Consider the following 22295-nt stretch of genomic DNA (forward strand, 5'->3'; position numbering starts at 1 on the left):
CACACACACACACACACACACACACACACACACACACACACACACACACATGAATATATGTCAAACATATATATATATATTACTATGGTATTAAATATACTTGATTATGCCTGTATCATTCCAAGATCTATGAATTATAAGGAAAAAGTATCATTCATGTGTTAACAGTAAATTTTACAGTAAATTTGATTACACTTTCTGACTTAAAATGTTTCTAAGACACATTATATTTTTCCTAGTGGCCCTGACCCTCTTCCATAGAGAGGTCTTCATGTTTTCTTTTCTTCCCAGTAACAATCTAAAGGACAGACTTTCTGGTGGTGTCAGCAACACATTCAAATGTTGAGAAAGGAAGCCAGTGGCACTAAAATCCCTCGAGGTAACGAGACAGAAGTGTCATTCAGTGGCTCACAGGGTTGCTGTCACTGATGACTTCATTATTGGCCACAGTGAGGGAGAGCCACATGATAGTCAGAATGGAGTTCAAGGTGAAGGAGAGGAACATGTTCTTGTGGAGGGAGATTCTCTGGCAGCTGAGACTCCTGAAACAGAGACAGAAACAAAACGGACCACAACTGATGAGCTCAGCTCATGTTCAATCTGAATGATAATTCTAGGTTTCTTCTGTGTCACACAAGAGAAATAAAATACCTGGCTTTATACAGAGAAAATTCTCAGTTGACTCACTTGAAGTAGGAGAAGATGATCAGACAGATGACTAAGGAGACGATGGAGAGCCCGTGACCCACCATGGCCAGACAGTACAGGCTGATGGCAAACTGCACAACACACAAGTTTAATGGGAAGAAATATAAACACACGAGGCAGGTACAGTGCTTGTACAGTCTATATAATGCAGCAGTAAGAGTCCACTTTGTTCATGTCAATGACGACTCAACTCAGACTAAAGTTAACCATGGAGTTCCACAGGGTTCTGTCCTGGGACCCATACTTTTCACATTATACACGCTTCCTATAGGGAATATTACCAGGAAACACTCCATTAACGTCCATTGTTATGCAAGACGATGCACAAATCTATTTATCTATGAACCCAGATTTGTTATGAGTAATCAACTTTGCGAGGAGATTCCGTTTGTCTGATTTTTGCTCTCCGTCTATCCTTTTCTCACTTTCTATCCCAGATTGAAAATCTAAATCATGGTACTGTCCCACTAAAAACGTAAGGAAAAACACGTGGAGATTTATCAGTTTGTAGTATTTTCAACGTCATGCTGAGACAAACTATCATAGTTTGTCTTGGAAAACCCGGCATTAGTTACACGTCACATAAAATACAGAGAGAAGTATATTTGAATATTCTCATGTTTAATGTGATTTAAAACATCTTAGAATCACATTTAATTTTGTGTTTGCCCATCTTATTACTCCATGATGAACCATACTTCTCCATTGGTTGATTGCGCTCAAAATGTACGCCAACCAAAACCCTTTGTGTGAACATGCAAATTCGCAGGATCAGCTCGTAAACGTAACTTAATCTCTATTTAAGGCAATGACAGTCAATTTCTGACTTTACAGTTTCTACAGCAAACTGTTCTCAAGCGATAAGGGCCAGAACTGTGATATTTTCTTTTGTCCCAGTTTGTACCTTGCGTCTGTCTTCTGTGTAGGCCTTACACTGGGTGTAGTTGGACCACACTCTGTTGCTCTCTGGATGGTAAAACCACTGGCCATCAGGATTACACACTTTGGTAACTTTTTCTGTTAAAGTACAGCATGGATCAACTCACACGGAAAGGGAAAGTATCTGTGTTTTCTTTGGTATGTGTGTGTGTGTGTGTGTGTGTGTGTGTGTGTGTGTGTGTGTGTGTGTGTGTGTGTGTGTGTGTGTGTGTGTGTGTGTGTGTGTGTGTGTGTGTGTGTGTGTGTGTGTATCTACTACCTCCGGGGTCGAAGTCGTGAAAGTATTCGGGGCACATCTGCATGGCGGTCCCCGGGGCCGAGTCCCCCCAGCACAGCCAGCCGTCCCACGTGCGGTTGCAGTAATTGCCTGCGGGGGGCAGCAGGGACATGACATTGGGCATGCAGACACTGAGTGTTTTTGTTGGACACAGCTTATAACACAAACCGTTTTTATTAGGGGGTTTGCCAGTTCGATCATCACTTTTCACAGGAGATTGTAATGAAATAAAGCTATTATATGTCGCCAAACAGGTGGAAGGTTAGGAATATCACTTTCTTTGCATTGTGATTTGTGAAGATTGTCTCAGGGGCCCAAATAAGGCAGAGCACCAGTTGTCCATGTCTGACATATACAGTATATAGAAATAGCTGTAGCTGTTGGTGTGTTTTAGACCCCACTGATTTCTTTTTCAGCACATTTTCCTATTAAGAAACAAGAACTGCAACAAAATTAGGGAGGCTTTTCCATTTTTAATAAACCAGCCGGCAGGAGGAGACATATTAATGATCTAGTCAACGTAGGCAGAAAACTACACAGCATGTAAAATGAGTGTCGGACTGCAGCTGACCCACACTAAGCCTGTCAACAATAGACGGAAATCAGGTGGTACCAGGCTGCTCGCTGGCATTTTGGGAGACGGCGCACAAAATAACATTTGAAAGGCCGTCAAGTACCGAACGGGCGGGACTAACAGTCACTGGGAAAGAGACAAAGGCCAAGTTTCCTCTCTTTCAGACTCACTTCCTCTCTCTTTCTGTATTTCATCCACACACTGGAAACTGCTGATGGGTTACACAACCAGAATATTCTCAACCACCGAGAGCTGCTCAAATGTTGGGAAGACATGAGGTACCTAATCGGCTGCACAGAGTTTTCATTAAGATTTGTAAAATTACACTTCAGATCAGAATCAATGAAAATGTCACTGGTTGATAGGTTAACACCTTTCAGTGCTTCAGTATCGTCAAACTGCTTTACACTGTTAATCAGCATTTCCATGGCGACGGAACTTTAAAAGTTCCAACTGTGCGAGCCGTTTTAAAAATAGCGTTTTCAGTGGCTGTTGTGTAAATGGACCCCCAAAACACAACAAAATGTTTGTGTTTTCACTTGAGAACATTGTGGTGTGAACCTGTCTGCGTTAAATCTATTAAATGAAGAAAGTACAAGTTATCAGAATCCCTCCTGGTGTTTTGTTTTGTCTTTATGGTTCATTTCCTTCTGGGATTGATGAAGTATTTCTATTCTATTCTATTCTATTCTCTTCTATCCTCTTCTATTCTATTCTCTTCGATTCTCTTCGATTCTATTCTATTCTATTCTATTCTATTCATGTGCTCCCAGTGTTCCTAGTTGCTAGTGTCATGTTGTTGTCTTCTTGGTCATTAACGGTTTTGCTCATGTCTGATTCTAGTTCATGTTATTTGCCCAAGCTTATACTGAGGTGTCGGTTAGGTCTTATTATATCAACATCTTGACCTGTTTTCCTCTGGTCTGTGTTCATGTTGCGGTTCTGTTTCATGTGGCGGGAGGTGTGTGTGTTTTTCTTCCTGTCTCTCATATCAGATGTCTTGTTGCTCTGTCTGTTAAAGGTCATCTCTGTTCTCGTCTCTGTCTTGTCTGCGCTGGTCTTTCTCCAGTCTGAAATCTCCGCAGCGCCTTCGATCGGATCGCATGGTTTTAGAATATCCCCCGCTTCCGGTCCTGGCCTTTCTGTGTGGCGTTTGCATGTTCTCCCTGAGGATCCTTGGGATTATTGAATGTGTCTGACTGTATAGCCCTCGGCGGCCCCAAGGTGGATAAATAACGCAGTGTAGAAAGTGGATATCATTTGGACTTTTTCCTCATAAAAAAAAAAATAAACAATCCCCTTTTGTCACACCAGACAGGAATTAGTAGGTAAAATGTCTCCCTTTGTTGTGAAGTTAATATGTAACACTGCTGTTTTCATGAGCTTGAGTCAGATTTTATAATGTAATGTCGCAATGTTCAAACTGTAAACTGTAGAAACTAGTAATACAGTCATTACCATGCTCTGTAGAATACCAGTTAGACTGGCCAACAGGAAGTTATTCCACTTGGTTCTGATGGTTTAAGTGATCAAAGTGGTTTGATGATATTTGCTGACATAAAAAAAAAAAAGGGGGGGGGGGGGCTGTGAATCACTTCATGACAGCAGGGACCTTGTCGTTACCTTCGTCTGTCCGTGGAGGATCGTGGATTATCTTCAGGTAGCACTCGAACTGCGCCGCCAGGATCTGGCGTCTCGACTTTCCCAGTACGGCCGATATGTCGCTGAAGTTCTCCTGCTCCTCCACCTCGGCCTCGTCGACCGCCACCAGAGATCCCACATCCTGCGACTGAGACGCCCAGCACGGAAGGCACACATCAGAGACTTTCAAACATCTCCTAACTGAGGTGTAATATGACCATTTAGGTTTTTCAAACAACCAATGTGAGAGACGTGAGTTCACCTCGGCGCCCAGGGCCAGCGTCACGACCAGCGAGAGTGTGAGGATCCTCCACATGTCTCTGTGGCGGAAAGGAGGACAAAGACAGTTCAGTTGGAGAAGGTTTGTATCGCATGTGATCGTTATGGCCAGGAGATTTATTCTGGTGTCCTCTGAACCTTCTACGTGTGAATGTCACTTCTTTATTTACAATGTGTATTTTCTCATCCATCAGGACGGGAAGTTGGAGTAGTTCCTCCCCACCAGGCACACAGATATGTGTGTTTATTATTAGTTGTGGCCCAAAGGGCAGCGAGTTCCCTTCAGGGTTTCGCTTTTTTAATGAGCAAACCAGCGACAAGGACCGACGAGTGTGTGAAAGTAAATACATGGAAGAGAGAGAGCACGGTGGGAGGGATGAGAAGGATCTCACTGACATTTATAGCATTTATTCTCTTTATTAATAATAAAAACAAAACATTTAGGTAAGTTTTCTTACACTCTGGTGTGAAACGACTCATTTGATGTTTATTGATACTCAAGACAATCGATTTACATTAATCGATTTACATTTTTGTATAAAGTCTTAATGTCATTTTCGGAATTAAGTTTTTGAAATAATAAGAGTAATTTTAAGTGAGGCCTAGAGTCGAGAGAACTTGGGGTGTGATTGTCGCCGGTTCGATTCCCAAAGCAATGACCCGTCAGTATGAAGAATTGGGGCGACTTTGGCTCAAGTGGAAGATTCTCAGTCTTTCTAGAACGTTGCTGGTTCGATTCCCCATTGAGCAAGATCTCCAAAACTGCTTTCACTGGATGGGTGATTTTTTTTATTCTCTAAAGTTGTATGAAGGTAATAAAGTAATAAAGTGTGATGATAAAATGTGAATATGACTCATGTGACAATGTGATACATTTTCAAAGCACGTGAACCTTTTCACTTTTGAACATGATGGATTTTTGCATCGGAGTGATAATGTTTCATGTTTCACAATGATTACAGTAATGAAGCCATTTTCCCGACCTCTACGAACTCGCTTAAAAAAAAATGAACAAAGTGAAGTGCCGCTCCAGCAGGTCAACATAATCAAACGTTTGAGAAAAATAGATGGAGAAATAAGTGGAAACCAGTAAAATGTTATAAATCAAATGCAGCATGTGCTGAAGAGTTCACGAGGGGAAGACCCGAGACATAACCGGGATTTCTTGATTCAAACCATGCATTTAAATAAAAGATGTTGCTGTGAGTGTCTTCTCGCTGGTTTCATGCATGAAGTTTGTTGTCTGCCGGAGTGACGTGCAGAGGTGGTGCAGAGCAGGGCTCCACCGACTCCGACACACAGAGGCAATTCTGAAAACATGTGCAGAAAACACATTCTCCGTGTTTAGCAATGGGAAATTCATGAGTGGGGAGTAGTGGCCTCGTGGTTAGGGATCTCAGCTTGTCCGGGGTTTGAATCCCAAGGTCACGGCTGTGCCCCCCCCCCCCCCCCCCCCCCTTCCTCATCAAACATGCATATCACATTATCTGCTGTGGTGACACTAGGAAGGAGCAGCAGTGCATTTGAGACCGGAGGCTTCCAGTCTCACCGCTGAGGGTCCCAGAGCGAGAGCCTTTTACCCGAAAAGCTCCTGGAAGCTGCCCAGCCGTCGCTCTCCGCTCCTCGGGGACGGGTCCATTGCAGAGAACCGATTTCACTGCACCACTGAATGAGTGACGAATGAAGACGACTTCTTTTTCTTTGTCTTCATCGGGGCTGTGAGTGAAGTCTGCACTGACTCATGATGTGGAGGCGGAAATCCACAGACTGCGAAAGTGCTGATGACAGCTAACAGTTACAGTAAACGGAGGCCAGTTGTTGCTCTGAGCTCACAAAAGCATTACGAGGCGAAGTACACACTGATATTTAGGTAAATTAGCACTCAAACATTCTGAAATGGGATCCACTAAATAGTTAAAGTGTAGCTATTTTGCCATTGTGCTTCTTTTAGTTCTTGTTTTGGGTCTTTTTGCACCTATTATTCATAGTCTGTCTATATCCTGTGGCCAGAATCATTTTCTATAAAAATTATTTTATTTCTAAGTTACTGAGGAAATTTAGAAGCACTTGAAAAGTGTTGGATGTAAAAACTGCTATAGATATAGTGTCTCGACATACTTCGTGTTTCATGATCTCTGACTGTTAACAACATGCATATAAAAGTATTATTATAAGGTTTTTTCTTATCCTGGGATTAATAAAGTATACTGTTTTTTAATCTACTATACCTCTACTCTAAATGAAAATCAAAATGCTGTTCAACCCAAAACAAAAACGGAACAATACGTCCTTGAAGAACTCCATGTTTCATTACATGATTAGAATGTTGACAGACTAAAGCTAAAAAACTTATATTTGGGTCCATTATGTCTTTTTTTTTATTAATGATTGTTTGAACACATTTACTTTCTAACTTTATCACATTTGTTATTTAGGTCATTTATCAATTTGGTTGTTTTATGTAGGTTCTTGTTTTTTTTTTTGTAATTCTTGAATATTTCCATGTCACTTAACCTACCTGAAGGACACAGTGAGCATGCTCGGCCATGAGTTGGTGCAGTTGGTAGTTTTTGTAATGAAACCACACACAGGAAACATGAGCTATAAACATTAACGATGATGAAGACACAGACATCCGTACGATCAATGAAGTTGGATCGCTATTCCAGGTGACTGTCATCTATTAGTAAAAAAAAAAAAAAAGAAAAAAGTTTCGTAATAGTGAAACTGGCTGGTGCATTGACACATGTAGTGGCACACACACCAGCAGGACATTTATATTGTGCATTAAAGCTTCCCGTCTGTCCTTCAAGCAAAACTTATGCAGAACTTTCCTGATCTTGGCTGCATTGTATTTCAAACTGAGACGTGTATACTTTTCCTTGCAGTGCAGTTTGAGTCACAATCCAATTCATCAAGAATCAAACAATGGATGCCTTCCTATCTGTTATGTACACAGTTGCCTCGACAATGTATTGTTCCCCATCAGGACATTGTAAGCCCAAGGACGCTCACAGACTCTAATACCCTGGCAGTACCATTGTCACCAATAAACACCGATCGTTGAGCCAATTGTCAGTTCGTAGCAAGCATAGTCTCTGTTTGCGGAATCGAACACAAAGGCTGTTGCATTCGTCGCTTTTTTTTCTCACGTTCTTTCTCTCTCTCTCTCTCTCTATCTTTCTTACTTTAGCAAGTCGGGATGCTGAGATATTTTTAATTATAATTACACACAAATAATCTACGCACAAAATGAAATTATAATGGTTGGTAGCTGTATTTTTTGGACCTTGCTCAAAGCCCCCCAGTTTTAACCTGGGATTTGAACCTGTGACCCTCCAAACACAAGCTCACTTATCTTATCAATGCCACTAATAAGTTAAAATCCCACCGAAAAATTCATCCATGTAATAGCTAATAATGTCATAATGGCCAATTTAGTGATAATCTGAGCCATTTTAAATGGAATAAAAGCCCATAATGCAATGATGTCCCTGTCGTGTAATAGGTTATCAGAGCCAATGTCAGAATAACATTTTTACCAATAATTTTTAATAGGAAATTTGAACAGAAATGTTACAAACATGCTTCCACTTCTGCAAATGTACAGCCGAGAAAAACCTTTATTAACTTTATTTTCAAGTTCGCGTGGATGATTGATTCAGAATGAGAAATATAAATGATTTTTTAAATAAATTGACAAAAAGCACCTTTACATAGGGGGAAATGAGGTAATTGAACATGTTATGCTGTGATGCATTAGGAATATTTGAAATGAATGTTAAACGATATTTTATCAAGAAGCTATTTTCTACCTGTTGACTGATTCCTTATTGAACATTCAGACATCATTTGCACAATATTGTAAATATATCAGTAACTGGGATTACTTTGACTCATAGTTATTGTGATATATAATGTTGAAATTGTCTCATCTCTGAATCAGTTTCCATCCATCTTTATTTCTTATAACCCCTTATCAGGGGGTTTACATTGTCTATGCTAGACTATGAATAGTAAGTAATCCAAGCCACAAATAAAATATGTAATTGTGTATATCTACTTGCCGATAATTCAGCCAGTGGTTCGGTTTATTCCTTTAAAGGATTCAAGATTTCTTTCTCCGGCCTGATGTTTAGAGGGTCTGAGAGCCGTCGCTGTCAGACTGGAATGTAACGTCTGGTCGTCTGCAAGAAGCAACTGCAAGACCACGACCCCCTGAACACGCAGCGTACTGCACGTGTGAGTCAACGCAAAGACAGCAGCAGCAGAACATTAGCTACAGGAACTTTATAGTGAACAAGAATTCCTCAGAATGGCGTCAGGAGGAGTTTTTCTTGGTTCTTCCACTGTGAGTACAAGAGACCATGTTAAATGGAGAGTGGAGTTACAGGAAATGGTCTGATTGGATACTGTCGGGGACAAACACATTCAAAATATAGAACTCAAAGACTTTATGTTTGTTCCCTGACGTTTTTCCACTTAATTTCCGGAGTTGTTCCACACAATTCCAGAAGCAAAAATCCTAACTGTGTCTTTTGATCCTATAGCCACCTCAGGGTTTATAGTCGTATTGTGCTGACACAAATTCACACTTTAAAATTTGCAGAACGTTCTGAACAAGTCAGTTCCTATCTTAATGTGCAGATGGATAAAATATCGTGTTTTGAAAAAAATAAATAAAAAAAAAACTGCTGTAACTCTAAGGCCCTGTTTACGTGACATTTTCAAGTGAAAATGCGAAATTTTCATTGTGTATTGGGTGTCGGGGCATAGAGCCACTGGAAACGTATCTGTATGAAAAAGCTCAAACTTTGTGTCTTTGGAAATGGGGGAAAACACAACTTTCTGAAAACACTCAGGCTCCATCACCACAGTCGTAGTAAACAGTTCCAGTGCACATGCACACTGGTCTGCATGTCGTACAAACACAGGAGCTCCAACTATTGAGCCGTTTTGTTGTCAGTGAAAACATCAATTCCACAAAATCCAAAGAGGTCTTCATTCATTAAATATCCTTGGATGTTTTTCTAAGAATTTAGCAAAGTTCTGAGCATGATTCATATTCTTTAAATTGCAGGGGAAAACAATGAGCTGTGGTATGTAGGCTATTTCTGGCGATTCAGCAAGGTGTCCACAGAATATCACACCTTCACTGTTATCACGATAGCAACATCTGCAATATACATATTGCAAAAGGCTGACTGAAATGTGATCAATTATATTTCCAGGCACTGTGGATTCCTGCTCTGCCAAATAAGAATGACAGGATTCTGAATATGAAATCAATTGTCCCTATTTTGCGAAAATCACAAAAAAAGGAAACAAAAGGACCAAAGACAACCAACTGCTTCTCGTCTGGAATGCTGCTGACGGGAATAAAAAACGTTATTCAGAATGACAAATGTAAATACACAAATATATTAACATCAACTTGAATATTTCTATTATTAACAACTCATATTTTTATTGCAATGCTGAATAATATTATGAGACATTCACCTGACATCATGCACACACAACAGGACCACGACTGTATTATGAACAGAAATCCCTACAGATTTGCCTCCAAAAGAGATTTCTTATCCGTCTTTACCTTCTGGAGTTGCATTTCCAGCCTGAAAACAGGCATAATAAACATAAAAAAGAAGACGGAGTCATCGTTAGTCTGAACTAAAGCCTCAGATATGGTGTGATCATGTGGTCGTCCTACTCTAAACCCCGTAACAACCACAGATTCTTCTTTCATCAGCGAGCTCAACATGAATTCACTCATTTGCTTCTTAACAGCCTCGTTTCCTCAAACTGCCTCTCCTTCTAAATCAATTACGGCCTCCTTCATTTCCCAGAATGCCTTTTGGAAAACTTCAAAGGAATGATCATTTCAATTTGCAATTCAGATGTGGCATATCTGTCAAAGGAAGAAGCTGTAATGGTTTTATCACTCAAGGCCTCTTCATCCTCCATAAGAACAAGACGAAAGTTCGGCAGTGCGGGGTCCTGTCGAACAAAATGACGTCATTTCCTTCGACCAGCTCCTTCTGGCCGAACAAATTTGTTTCGGCTGCGCCAACCGCCCTGGCCGAACTATGTAGGAGCCGCACCGCCGAAACTTCTGCACTGCCGTGTGCTGCGCATGCGTGTTCTAGTTCGCTCATGACTATCGATAATATTTTAATCATATTTAGCTTGTAACAGCGCTACTGTACGAGCGCCGCAGCTCGTTAAAATGTCGGAGTGTAGGCTGACGTGATGCACCTGAACGCATCACGAACAGCTGTCAGCTCCTGTAGTTAAAACTGGACTAACATCGCGCCCGGACCAAAACTTTTTTATAACTGAAAAAGTTCAGAGAAACGTATTTCTGAAAGCACTGGAGGCCAGAAATAAACTGTGCTGTTGAAAAGTTTAAACGCCGCTTCACAGACTTGTGCCTGCTGCGAGGGGGCGTGGCCTGTGAGTTCGGCAGCTTCTTATCGGAGTATGAACAGTCCTGCCGAAAAAGCTTTTTTTTTCTGCTGCTGGCTGACGTCACTGCCGAATTTTCTTCTTGTTCTTATGGGTTCAAAAGGGAGTATGCAGGGGCCTTTAGTCAGGAAACGTAAGAGAAACAGCTCGCCGGCTCTCCGTCTTCTGGTCATTTGAAGAAACCCGCCCACAGAAACCCTCTTTAACGTCACCGAAACCTCATTTTTAAATTTCACTAACTCTATGTCGTGTCAGTATGTTGTGGAAGAGCGAAAAGTCTTGTTTTTGTTGTTGTTATTCCCGGGACAGTTCTCTGAGTAGTTGAAGTAAGACTCGCACAGCAGAAATGCTCACAATATACACGGACTGGCTACAGCAGGTCGCCAAGGAGCCAAATATCTCGTAGAAACCCTTTTTTGCTGCCAAAGCAGAACTTGATCTGTTGAGGCGTGGATTCCACTAAAACAGCGAAAGTATGCTGTGCTGTCTCGCGGTAAGATATCAGCAACAGATCATCTCAGTCCTCTAAGGGAGTTGTGGTAAGTAGTGGAATGGGACCCCCGTAGGAACTTTTGCGTCAGAGAGCTATTCCCACACATGGCCTGGGTCACTGCAGCAAAACAGCATCTGGGTAAAAATCACACGCGACTATTTTTTGGGGGCATGTAATCATCGATTGTTTTGAAATCTTATGTTTTAAACGAGTCAGAACCATTTTTTTTTTTTTAGAAATCAACATCTTAATGAGATTGAAAAGTTCCCTTGGTGCTAAAAATAAATCCCACGAACAGCTATGACAATAAAATACATACGCTGATATTCACTTTATCTGTTTATCTGTGTGTTATATATGTTTTGGCTGATCGCTGTATAAGCTCTTTGCCATTCTGAAGTGATGATATGAAATTATAGAGAGCATTTTCTAATATTTCTATACAGCCAGCAGTAAAACACAGAAGAAAATATCATTCATACAACACGCACAATGGTACTGTTTGAGCTTTTTTTCCAAGGTTCTCGTCTTATATAAATCTTTGAGGCTGTGGAGTGGGAAGCGAGGAAGACTATGAGATAAACTGAGCCATGACAACCCAGTTTGCTGTGTGCAGGACGGTACGAACTTGAAAATGTCACAAGAGGATCCCCCAAGAATATCTGACGTTTGTGTTTCTGTCAGAGGAGCCTCCCTCTATCAACAAGAGGAGGTTCTTAGTAACTTTGCATTCATGCTAAACGAGTTTTTGCTGTTCAATAAAGTGAACGGAAAAACTAAATAAGCATACAAACATAAAGGCAAAGCGATCGGAACAATGTGCAACAAAAAAAAAAAAAAAGATTAACCCAACAATTGGTTCACTTCTGCCTCATATCAAATAGACCGTGATATAAAAAAATGGTCTTAAAGTTGATTATGAACTAGGAGTGAACTTGAAACTTAAAAGCCACAATTTGAATCCTACTGCAATATTGAAGAGGACAGTGGATGTAAGAAAAGCTTTCGCAAACTTATTTCTCCTGAGGAGGCCAATACAAGCTGAAAAAAAAAACAATCCGCCGACTTTCCCCTCATTTTTTAAACCTCAGCTGAATGAATAATGAGAAAAGTTTTTTTTGTCTGTTGAAACATGACATTTTCTCTCGGCACTGTTTCATCCAGAATAGTCTTGAAGTTGATGGGGAGCGGGGTCATTCTTTCACATGGCGATGTTCACTACACCCATGGGATCATGGCTCATTAGCCGGAACGATGGGAAACCCAAATATTGTTCTTGTACGATACCAGATTTAGGTTTACTGGCCCACTGAAATTGGCTGCAGATGCGGACGTGACGCAAAGCAGAATTCTGTCCCAACCACCAGGGTCAGTATTGCTTGAGTTATGAATAATCTGAAACATGCTTTCATGATCACAGTCAAATCGTTGACACATGTGTTCTCCCTCTCAGTTTCGCACTTTTGCAGGGTAGAGAGATTTCAATAGAGGTGTGTATGTTTTGTCTCAATGGACGCCATGACAGGAAGCTATTTCTCTAGAGAAGCAATGAGAAAACACAGACACACAGATCCATCAGAACAAAAGCCTGGGCTGAAACCTTGAATGAAAAACACAAAAAAGCTCAAAGGAGAAATAGCTGGCAGGAAATTCACCGCCGCAGCCAACAGCAAAGGAGAAATATGATTGTGTGATTAATTTAGGTTCCTTTAAAGGTAAGTAAAACACATACAAATCAAGAGAACTGAGAGCTGTGGAGCAGATGGGAGTGTTTGACAGTGATAAGATAAAATACCAGAAACACTAGGGAGATCCAGTGGAAGCCAAATGGCACGGTACATTAAACCCCACAAAGAGCAGATTGTGAATAAAACAACTGTGGAAGATGTCCTCAGATCCCTGTGAAAAATACTAGTGGAGCGACGTAAGAGTGAGGTCATCATCAGGATCCTATAGACACACTCACACGCTCTGCCGAAACATGACTACATATGGTCAAATACAAAAGATTATGGAGCTGTTTTGCTGATGCATTCCTATGGAAATAACACATCATAGCAGATCGTAGAGAACAGCAACGTTGGAAACTTAGACTGAGTCCAGCGCCTCTGTACCAATGACGCGCCTCCGACAGGCCACCAGATGACACTGGTCGGGGGTGGGGGATGTTCGACATTATAAAAAGATGGGTGCTGTAAGATCTTTCTCCTGAAATGTTGCCTGGATTGTGAAATTGTTGACAATTTAATATATTTGGGCTTAAAAAAGATATTCTGAGACAATACAAGAAGCAAAGATTCATTGGTGTAAATCACTGATATGAATTATTGGCCCAACTGGACCCGGGTTTGCTTCCTTGTTTTTTCTGAGAAACTCTTCAGATTTTTCTTATTTTATCTTCATTAAAGATCCCCTTTGTTTGGATCCTGTGTCTGCACCTTGGGTCCTTTGTATGCAACAATATTTAGCTCGGATTGGCTCCAGCATCGACCATAAGTGGGACAAAGTTGTAGAAAAGATGGCGGCCAATAGGAAATCAGCATGGAAGTCCTGATGTAGCATCTCTAATGATTTCTACGTGGTGTCCAGGAGTCAATGACTTCTAAAAAGCTCTGTGGGACAAATGTCGGAATAGTATTTATTTCAATTTGTGTAAGAAGAACACGTTGAAGATTTGGTTAAATTTTTAGACGCAACAAAGCTCAAAACAAGAGTTTGAAAACTGTCATTAAAATACACTAAATGTTAATTGTTGTCAACAATTATTTCCCAACAAGATGAATTGACCTCAAGATAAAACACCAAAGAGATGTACTTTTCAATTTATGTAGATGAGATAGCGGCAGGCTCCCGCAGCATACATGTAAAAGTGTATCAAGGGCACTCCGGTACCTTATTACAGAGAAACCTGCACTACTGTCACTTCTGAATAATGAAAGACTATCATGAAATCTCACAGACGTGTGAGCACCATGCACACTCATTTTAAAAAGTGCACATTAACTGAAAGTAGGGTTTTTTCCCCCCCACATTGTTCCTTGTTTCAAAGCACTTCCATCTCCTGTGTTTGTAACAGAATAACGGTCACCAGTCGTAGAAAGAAGTGAAGTACAACCTGCTCACCATCAGTGTCGGGCCTGTAACGGAAAAATTGTGAAATCCGTTGTGATCTTTACCAATGGGCTGTTAATCATATCGGGTTTTTTTGAACATATATACCATTAAATCATATGTAATACAATGCAGAACCTATTATCATATGTAGGGGAGCAAGAACATTTTTATTCTGAAATGAATTCAAACCGAATTAGAGTGTTTGATGAAATAAATACTCTAATACAATATATGATTCCATTTACTTTGTTACCAACAGCCGTTAATATTGTGTGTAGAATGTAGCTGACATTGTGTCTGAAACCAAATCCCAGCCTCACTTCATGTTGCATCGCAGTGATTCTTGACTCATTGGCTGTTTCTTTCTGTTCTTGTTAGCCTTCCAGTTCAGAGTTCAGCCCTGAGAGTGAATCGAGGCCTCTACAGTTTCCTCAAGTTCCCTCCAGTGAGCTGCTCCGGCTGACCGTCTTATAGGTCAAACTGTCAGAGCTCCCTCCTCGTTCAGCTCTCCTGGGACCCCGGATATGTGCGTGTGTGTACATGTGTACGTTTGCATGTCCTCGTTTTACTCCCTTTGCGGGGTCCCAAATTAGACGTTCTGTTTATGGACCCCACAAATTAACTATTATTTTTTGTTTTTTTGAACATTAAGATATATTTCAGGGCTACAGTTGCACCTGTTAAGGTGAAATTTAGGCACTTGTGTTTGAGATCAGGTTATAGACGAAGATAAATGTAATAATATATCAGTGAGTGGGCCCCATAAGTAGTAATATACGTGTGTGTGTGTGTGTGTGTGTGTGTGTGTGTGTTTGCCTGTGTGTGTATTACTATATTATTTCAAGAGTACTGAAGGGTAAGGTGGCCCCACAAGTAACTCTATACATAAAAATGCATGTGTGTGTGTTTTGATCTGCTCACAGATTCTATCTATTTATTTGTACTGCCGAGCGGCAACGAAAACCGCATCCGCTTGTGAGGGAAGGTGGAGGAAGGATGAAGGCTGAGGGGGACGTTACTATCTTCCTCTGTCATCCTGCAACCACTTCCTGCATTCTTCTCCCCTGTGCACTTCTAAAGAGGCCAATAAGTTAAAAATAAGCCATTGTTACATGTACACAAAGGGACATGGAGGGACTTTCATAGTGAGGGAGCACGGCCGACACTGTCATGTCCTCTGAATGAGAAAGAAATCCCTTTGGTAACCAGAAGAAATCAGATCAAAAGTGGTCAAACTGAAAATCGTGCCACTGGCTCTCTGCACGGTTGGCAAATATCCTGAAATTTTTTTACAATAATAGCTGCATGAACATTTATAAGAAACAGAGAGAAAATGCAGGTATATTAAACTGGAATAACTTCAGAAAACAATTAGAGGCAATGCAGATGTCATAACCATTTTAGTGATAACAAGCTTTCATGAACAGGAAGTGGGAATTTCTCATTTGTGGTAGTTAGGCCAACGATGCATCTGTGCAATTAATATCATTTATATGTAGCATGAGCGGAAAGCACTGTGGACATTCCAGCTGGTGAAATAGGACGTCAAGCCAGTTTTCACTTCACTTTACTTAAGCTTACATATCAAACATCTGCTGTGACAAAGCTTGACAGGAATAACACTGATGGTATTCATGAGTCGAGCAGCAACTACAATAAAACAACAGTATATGCAAGGACACGGAAAACAAATAAAATATAGCTATTATCATGAAAAAAAAACAGCCAGTTTAATAGTGCTGTTGTGATTTTATTAAAGGAGACGTGAAACAACAAAACAGACTAAAAGAAAAGTGTCTGTCATTAGCAGGTTAAGCAGCAGCGGCACACTAAGCATTTTTTCTTTATGTTTTAAGTGTCCCATTATTCAAGGTAACAAAGGGAAATAAACTGGGCTGGAGTCACATCTTTAAACAACCCGTTCCTTCATCTGCCTGATCGAAATGCAAGCTAATACTATTCAACTACATCAAACTACGAGATAAAACCAAATTCATCCTCCAGTCTTGAGCATGTGTGGCAAAAAGAATGTCAGAAACAATCCTTGAGAAAAAAGAAACTGTATCTGGGACCCATTAACATGACAACCCTTCAAGTGAAAACACATCGTTATAGCAGTTTCATTTCAGTGAAGTTTCGCGTTTACACGGCAACGTTTTGAAAACGGTGTCCGTTTACACAGAAACGGCGGAAACGCGGAACGCAATGTAATTAGAATGAGTTTGTGTTTGTAATGAAACCACACACATATGAACAATATGCTCTAAACATTAGCGATGGCCAGTACACAGGCATTCGTATGGATTGAAATTGGATTGATATTCCGGGTGACTCTCAACTATAGTGCCAGGAGAATATGGACTGGGAGTCATGACACTCTGGAGGCAAACATTGCTTTTGTTGTCCATCAACTGAGCATGTGCAGAGGAACTACTTACTACGGCCGTGGTAGTAGCAGCAGCATTTTCCAAAAGTTGCGTTTTGCCCTGTTTACATAGAGGCAGAGTCACAAAGTTGTGTTTTCAGTGGCCTGGAGCACCGTTGTCATGTAAACGGACACTCCAAATGCAATAAAAGTTTATTCTATTAGCTCCTGTTCCCTACAACCAGCCACCAAACAGTACAAATAAATTTGGCTGTACCTCTAAAGATCTGTCATATCATCAATGATCTGCCGATATAAGACTTTGAAAAACTGCAAGTCAACACACAAGATCATGTTATGCAATGACCACGAGGAGGTTCATTTACAGGTCAAACAGGGTACTCGTACCCACAGGCGAGGGGCTGGGATGTGATGCATTTTAACAGCTCAAACACAATGTGCTCAGTCTCCAAGATTCAAATGTAAAAGGGTTCTCAACACATGTTGGGAATGAGAGTTCATCGAGATTCAATGCATTATTTGTCTTATTAGATTCTGTCTGTGGTTTTGTTCCTGTTTGTCACGAGGAATGACAGCCCCTGCTTCTACTCCCAGCGTTAAAGTACAGTATTTCGGGGCCTAAGTTCTGCGGACAGTGGTTTCCTAACAGCGTCCGATCCTGTAAATCACAGCACACCAGCGGCGCTGGGATTTACAGTGACCGAGCTGTCCGCCTATGACTGATTACGGACTTGGTTATGTTCCCATGGCTGGGACCAAAAATAGCTTGTGCAGCTTGGAGCTGTGCCATGCTATGTCTTTTTATACTTCTTATTTAAATTTTCTTTGTCCCCTGGCCTGCAAATGAACAGTGTAGAGGCAAGTCCACATCTCAACCTCCACCCAAGCAGCGGCAGGACCTCCAACAACAAGGCTGCGGGTTAATAGTGACCAACAAGTTGAGAACCGGTTCTAATGATGACAGCCTGAACATTTGCTCCCACCGATGAGTCAGTGAGGGAGCCAGCACACCCTGACATAGTTCTTAGACATGGTCAGCCTGACACCACGTTCACCGTCAAAGCATCTCCCCTGATTCTCCCTCTATCCCGTTTCCGATCCATCTCACTGAAGTAAGTCCCCTCAATGAGTTTTACCAGGGAATAAACGATCTCTGCCTTTGTCTCACTCTTTGAGATCCACAGATATCTTTTATCCAGTGAAACTACAATCCGCTCTCCCCTAAATCTACTATTTACATACAGCATGCAACCCCTCAAGTCAGTGATCGAGGACTTAATCTAAAATTAGCACAGGTTTATTTTCACATGCCGTTGGAGTAAAGGTTGGGGACTAGGTTTGTGTGTGTGTGTGTGTGTGTGTGTGTGTGTCTGTGTGTGTGTGTGGGGGGGCTTGTTGGCTTGTTTGTGTTATGAAAACTGGAAATCTGGTGGGGGAGGGGGCAAAGCAGCAGCCAAAACACCTATTAATACACTGATAGCTGCCTGGCAAGAGCAGCCTGTTCCAATCAAAACCCCTCACTAGGGCACGGTGGGGGGTGGGGGTGGTGATGGTGGAAGTTTCCCACGGGCAGACCCACAGTCAGAACGTCCCAGACACGCTCTCCAGATATCCAAAAGTCGAGCAAAGGAGTTGGTCTGACAATGACGTCTCGAGGTGTAAGGGTTACAGATTGGCCATGTTGAGGGTAAAGAGGGTAAAGGGTGTTCCTGAAGGCAACGCTCTCAAAAGACACGAAGATGAGAGGAATTATCCTGCTCTGCACAGGAACCCATAAGAATTCATGTCTTCATTTAGAAATAACATTATTTGGTGTGATGAGTCCAAACATTACATATGTAATTTCAAATTGCCATGAAAACAACTTCCCAAGGCATCGTATGGACTCCATATAGAATCCCATTGTGTCAGTTTCCTTGGTAACATAATGTCTTCCTGTATAGAATGGCTTAGCCCATCATGTCATTTGTGTCATTTGTATCACATGTATCGTGATCTTCTTAATCACATTGTATAGTATGTTTTCAACATGAAGTAATATTGATCATAATGTTTCATGTAATGTCTAATTGCATCATAGTCTATTCAACAAAACATTGCACATCATTGATTCAGCCTGTGACGTATCACATGACATTGTTTTGCACGTTCTTCCCGGGTGGGGCCTGGGACGTCTAAGGAACAAGTGGACATGACTTCCTGAGGGGACTCTTGTAAAAGAAAGTTGTTTTCCTTTGCGTTGTGTTGTATTGTAAAACAAACCAGTACAAAAACTATACACTTAAATATCACATTATTAAATCTGGCCATAGTGTTTTTGTTCCCACCAAATTCTCGCGTGATTATTGATTGTTGAGTCTTCTTCCGTCAGAGCCAGCTATGTTAACCCCGGGAGTGAGGCTTCGCTTTTAATTCTCAATGACTTCTTCTCTCAAAGAAAAATCTGAGGAGCAGTCATAACGCTGCCCCCTACAGTCAGAAGAGAGGACGAGCTACTACTTCGATATGCTTAAGTACACAAAAAGTCACATGTTGGTATTTTTATATGATGAAATCAAAAAAACATAAAACAATAGAATAATCAATTGCCCTTCGTATAGTATCACAGTATATGATCATATATAGAGCGGTAACTGCTGTACAGTGATCTATAACATATCATTAGTAACTAGACAATACTATGGTAATGTAACATCTACTCATCATATACTATTGTATTTATAATATATTTAACACACAGTATTGTGTCAAGTCATATGTATTGCACCATGTTATGTTGTAATATATTTTGGGTACCATATTGGCTTGTATTGCAGTGGTTCCCCTCGTACAGGGCGGCCCAGATATCACAAGGGGGTACCAAGGCTTTGCCTCCTCTAATTCCATTGGCACAAGTCAAAGTGAACAAGAACAAGACACCTTCTAGAATCTAAAGCAGACCTATAAGACTTCTCATTGCTTGGTGGACCACAGCATTTTCTCAAGGCAATCTGGGGTTCTTTAAGGGGAGAAAATATGATATTATTGTGTGTTAACGTGTAACAAATGACACTGTTTCATATTGCTCACAAAAGAGCTTCAGTATATGCAGCATGCAGCAGGCAGTACGAATATACTCGTTCAGATGTGATCACAAATCTGCGAGCGTCTTCTTGTTTGCATTTTCACCTTGCCCGTCACCCAGGAGAAATGCAAATCCTCAAAGAAAACAACAAGTCACCTGTCAGCTCATCCCGTCTGCTGGAAACAATCACAACCAGACGTGTGCATGCGCAACTCTGTGCGCACTAATTTGTTTTTTTTTTATTATGTTTGTGTTCAAGCTGCCAGATCACTTGGGAGATTCCCCTTCAGTGTGGCTGTGAGCAGGATTGTAAACCTGTACGACGGAGCTGTTTGAACACACTTTCCCTGAATTTTCCATTCATGCAGAACTGGTCATGTCTTAAAAAGCTGCTGTATTACAACCGGTCTGTGCCTCAGAAGTGCTGCAATTGACAGGAAGCGTCCCCGCCTTCCACCGAAACACTGCATTATTTCCATGTTGACCTACTGTGGGCTCCCTAATGTTGACCAAGGTCTTGTCAGCCATCTGCTGTGTGTTTGACATGTGAGTAGATCCTCGTCTCAGTCTCTTCTACTGTATTCTATTCATGTGCTGCTAAGAATTGCAACTGTAGAAGCAGCTCGGGGTGTGACCTTCCTCACCAACCTGCACAAATCCTTGATGTTGTGCAAACAAATAAGCAATTGTGGAAAATGGGTATTAAATAGTTATTAGAAATCCAACACCATCAATGGCTTCTCTGCAATGACCTTTAGCTGTACCACAGTACACAGTGATCACCGGTGAGCTTAAACATGTGCAACTACTTAGTGAACAACTTTCTTCTTGTTCGTTCTGTGTTTCACTTCTTCTTTTTCCACTTGTGCAAAGCAGCCTCGCATCCTGGCATTTCAACAGACTCAAGTGAAATCCCAGAAAACCTCTGGAATAAATCACATCTGGACTCCTCTGTGCGTGTGTGTGTGAGTGTGTGTGTGTGCGTGTGTGTGCAGCTGAGAGTTGGTGGCTTACCTTTTATTTGAGCGAGCTGTCAGACGGATTCCCCCTGCAGATATTTCCATGCCTGCACGACCTGAGCAGAGGAGCGTCTCATGCTGCCTCTCTGTCAACACTGAGCAGCAGACTCCACTCTGCCACAGCACTCAAGTCAAACAGGACCGTGAACGCACCACGTCCCTATCAGCTTCTTAAAGGACCCAACCCTTAATGATAAAGTAAAATAATAAAAAAAATTTTTAAACTGAATCATTATGCAACAATCTATAAGTATGTTTCAAAAAATCCGCAATTAGAGAATCACGACTCTTTTTGTAGTTTTTTTTTTTAATTGTGAATAATTTCCATTATTGGTACATTCGTCTTAATCTAAAACATAGATATTTTAAATGCAGAATTTAGTGAGTGACTAAAACTCATTGAGTTGTTCTCACCATCAATAAAAGTCAATACCTTGTATGCCTTTCTTAATCCCTTTGTTTTTATTTATGTGATATTCTTAATCACTTAAGATTAAAATCCATAATCAATTTATATTAATGGATTTCCTAGTAAAGCCGTGTGAATTGCCTTGTGTCTGAATGCCACCCTATGCCCATACATTTCCCTTGCCTACGAGGAAAAGACAATTATTTAATTTACCCTTTGCTACCTGTAAAAGTGCAACGATGCCACCTGCTGTTTGTAGCTGGACCATGCAGAACAGTGTCCGTATTTAGATATTGTACGCCATTCCAGTTTTTTCCATTTGCTAAAAGACCATTTTGCAAACTAGGCTGGATTTTATCAAAGTACTTAACACAATTCATAAAACCACACACTCAAACTGCAAAATACCTCATCTATCCTGCAGAATGAAGCCCTGCAAACAAAACGACATACAGCATGATCAAAATCAAACTTCTGTACCAAGTAGCACACACTTATTTCATATTGCCTGGTTTTTGTTTAACCAACTACAAACTGTTGGACATAATGTAAAGCACTCTAATCTTTAGTGTACTTTGCCATAATACTCAAATGGTTCAAATTGGAGAAAATTCTTCAGATTGTTCCCATGCGCAGAAATATTTGCAGATGCACATACGCTGTTAATGCATTTATTTATTTATTTTATTTTATTTTCCATCAAACAAGTTAGTGCATATCTTCCACACTGCCGTGCTTAAAGTTTTATTCCAGTTGCTGAAACACAATGTTGCAAACTAGGCTGGTTTTATCAAAGTACTTAACACAATTCACAAAACCACACATCCAAACAGCAAAATACCTCATCTATCCTGCAGAATGAAGCCCTGCAACCAAAAGTACATACAGCATTATCAAATCAAACTTCTGTACCAAGTAGCACAC

General features: G+C 40.9%; 1 protein-coding gene across 1 annotated transcript in view; it reads right to left on the reverse strand.

The window, feature by feature from the left end:
* Positions 1-21077, reverse strand: part of LOC308112869 (calcitonin gene-related peptide type 1 receptor-like) — a 27397-nt gene extending 6320 nt beyond the window's left edge. The window contains exons 1-7 of the mRNA XM_080468646.1: positions 20958-21077; positions 4402-4459; positions 4122-4287; positions 1907-2014; positions 1613-1725; positions 688-779; positions 413-542 (exon numbers count right to left, since the gene is read on the reverse strand). Of these exons, the coding sequence (XP_080324772.1) occupies positions 413-542; positions 688-779; positions 1613-1725; positions 1907-2014; positions 4122-4287; positions 4402-4459; positions 20958-21007 (717 nt within the window). The 5' untranslated portion in view covers positions 21008-21077. The remainder of the gene's footprint in view (positions 1-412; positions 543-687; positions 780-1612; positions 1726-1906; positions 2015-4121; positions 4288-4401; positions 4460-20957) is intronic.
* Positions 21078-22295: the final 1218 nt, after the last annotated feature.

The sequence above is a fragment of the Lipophrys pholis genome, assembly GCF_963383615.2.
Source record: "Lipophrys pholis genome assembly, chromosome: 8".
Lineage (NCBI taxonomy): Eukaryota > Metazoa > Chordata > Actinopteri > Blenniiformes > Blenniidae > Lipophrys > Lipophrys pholis.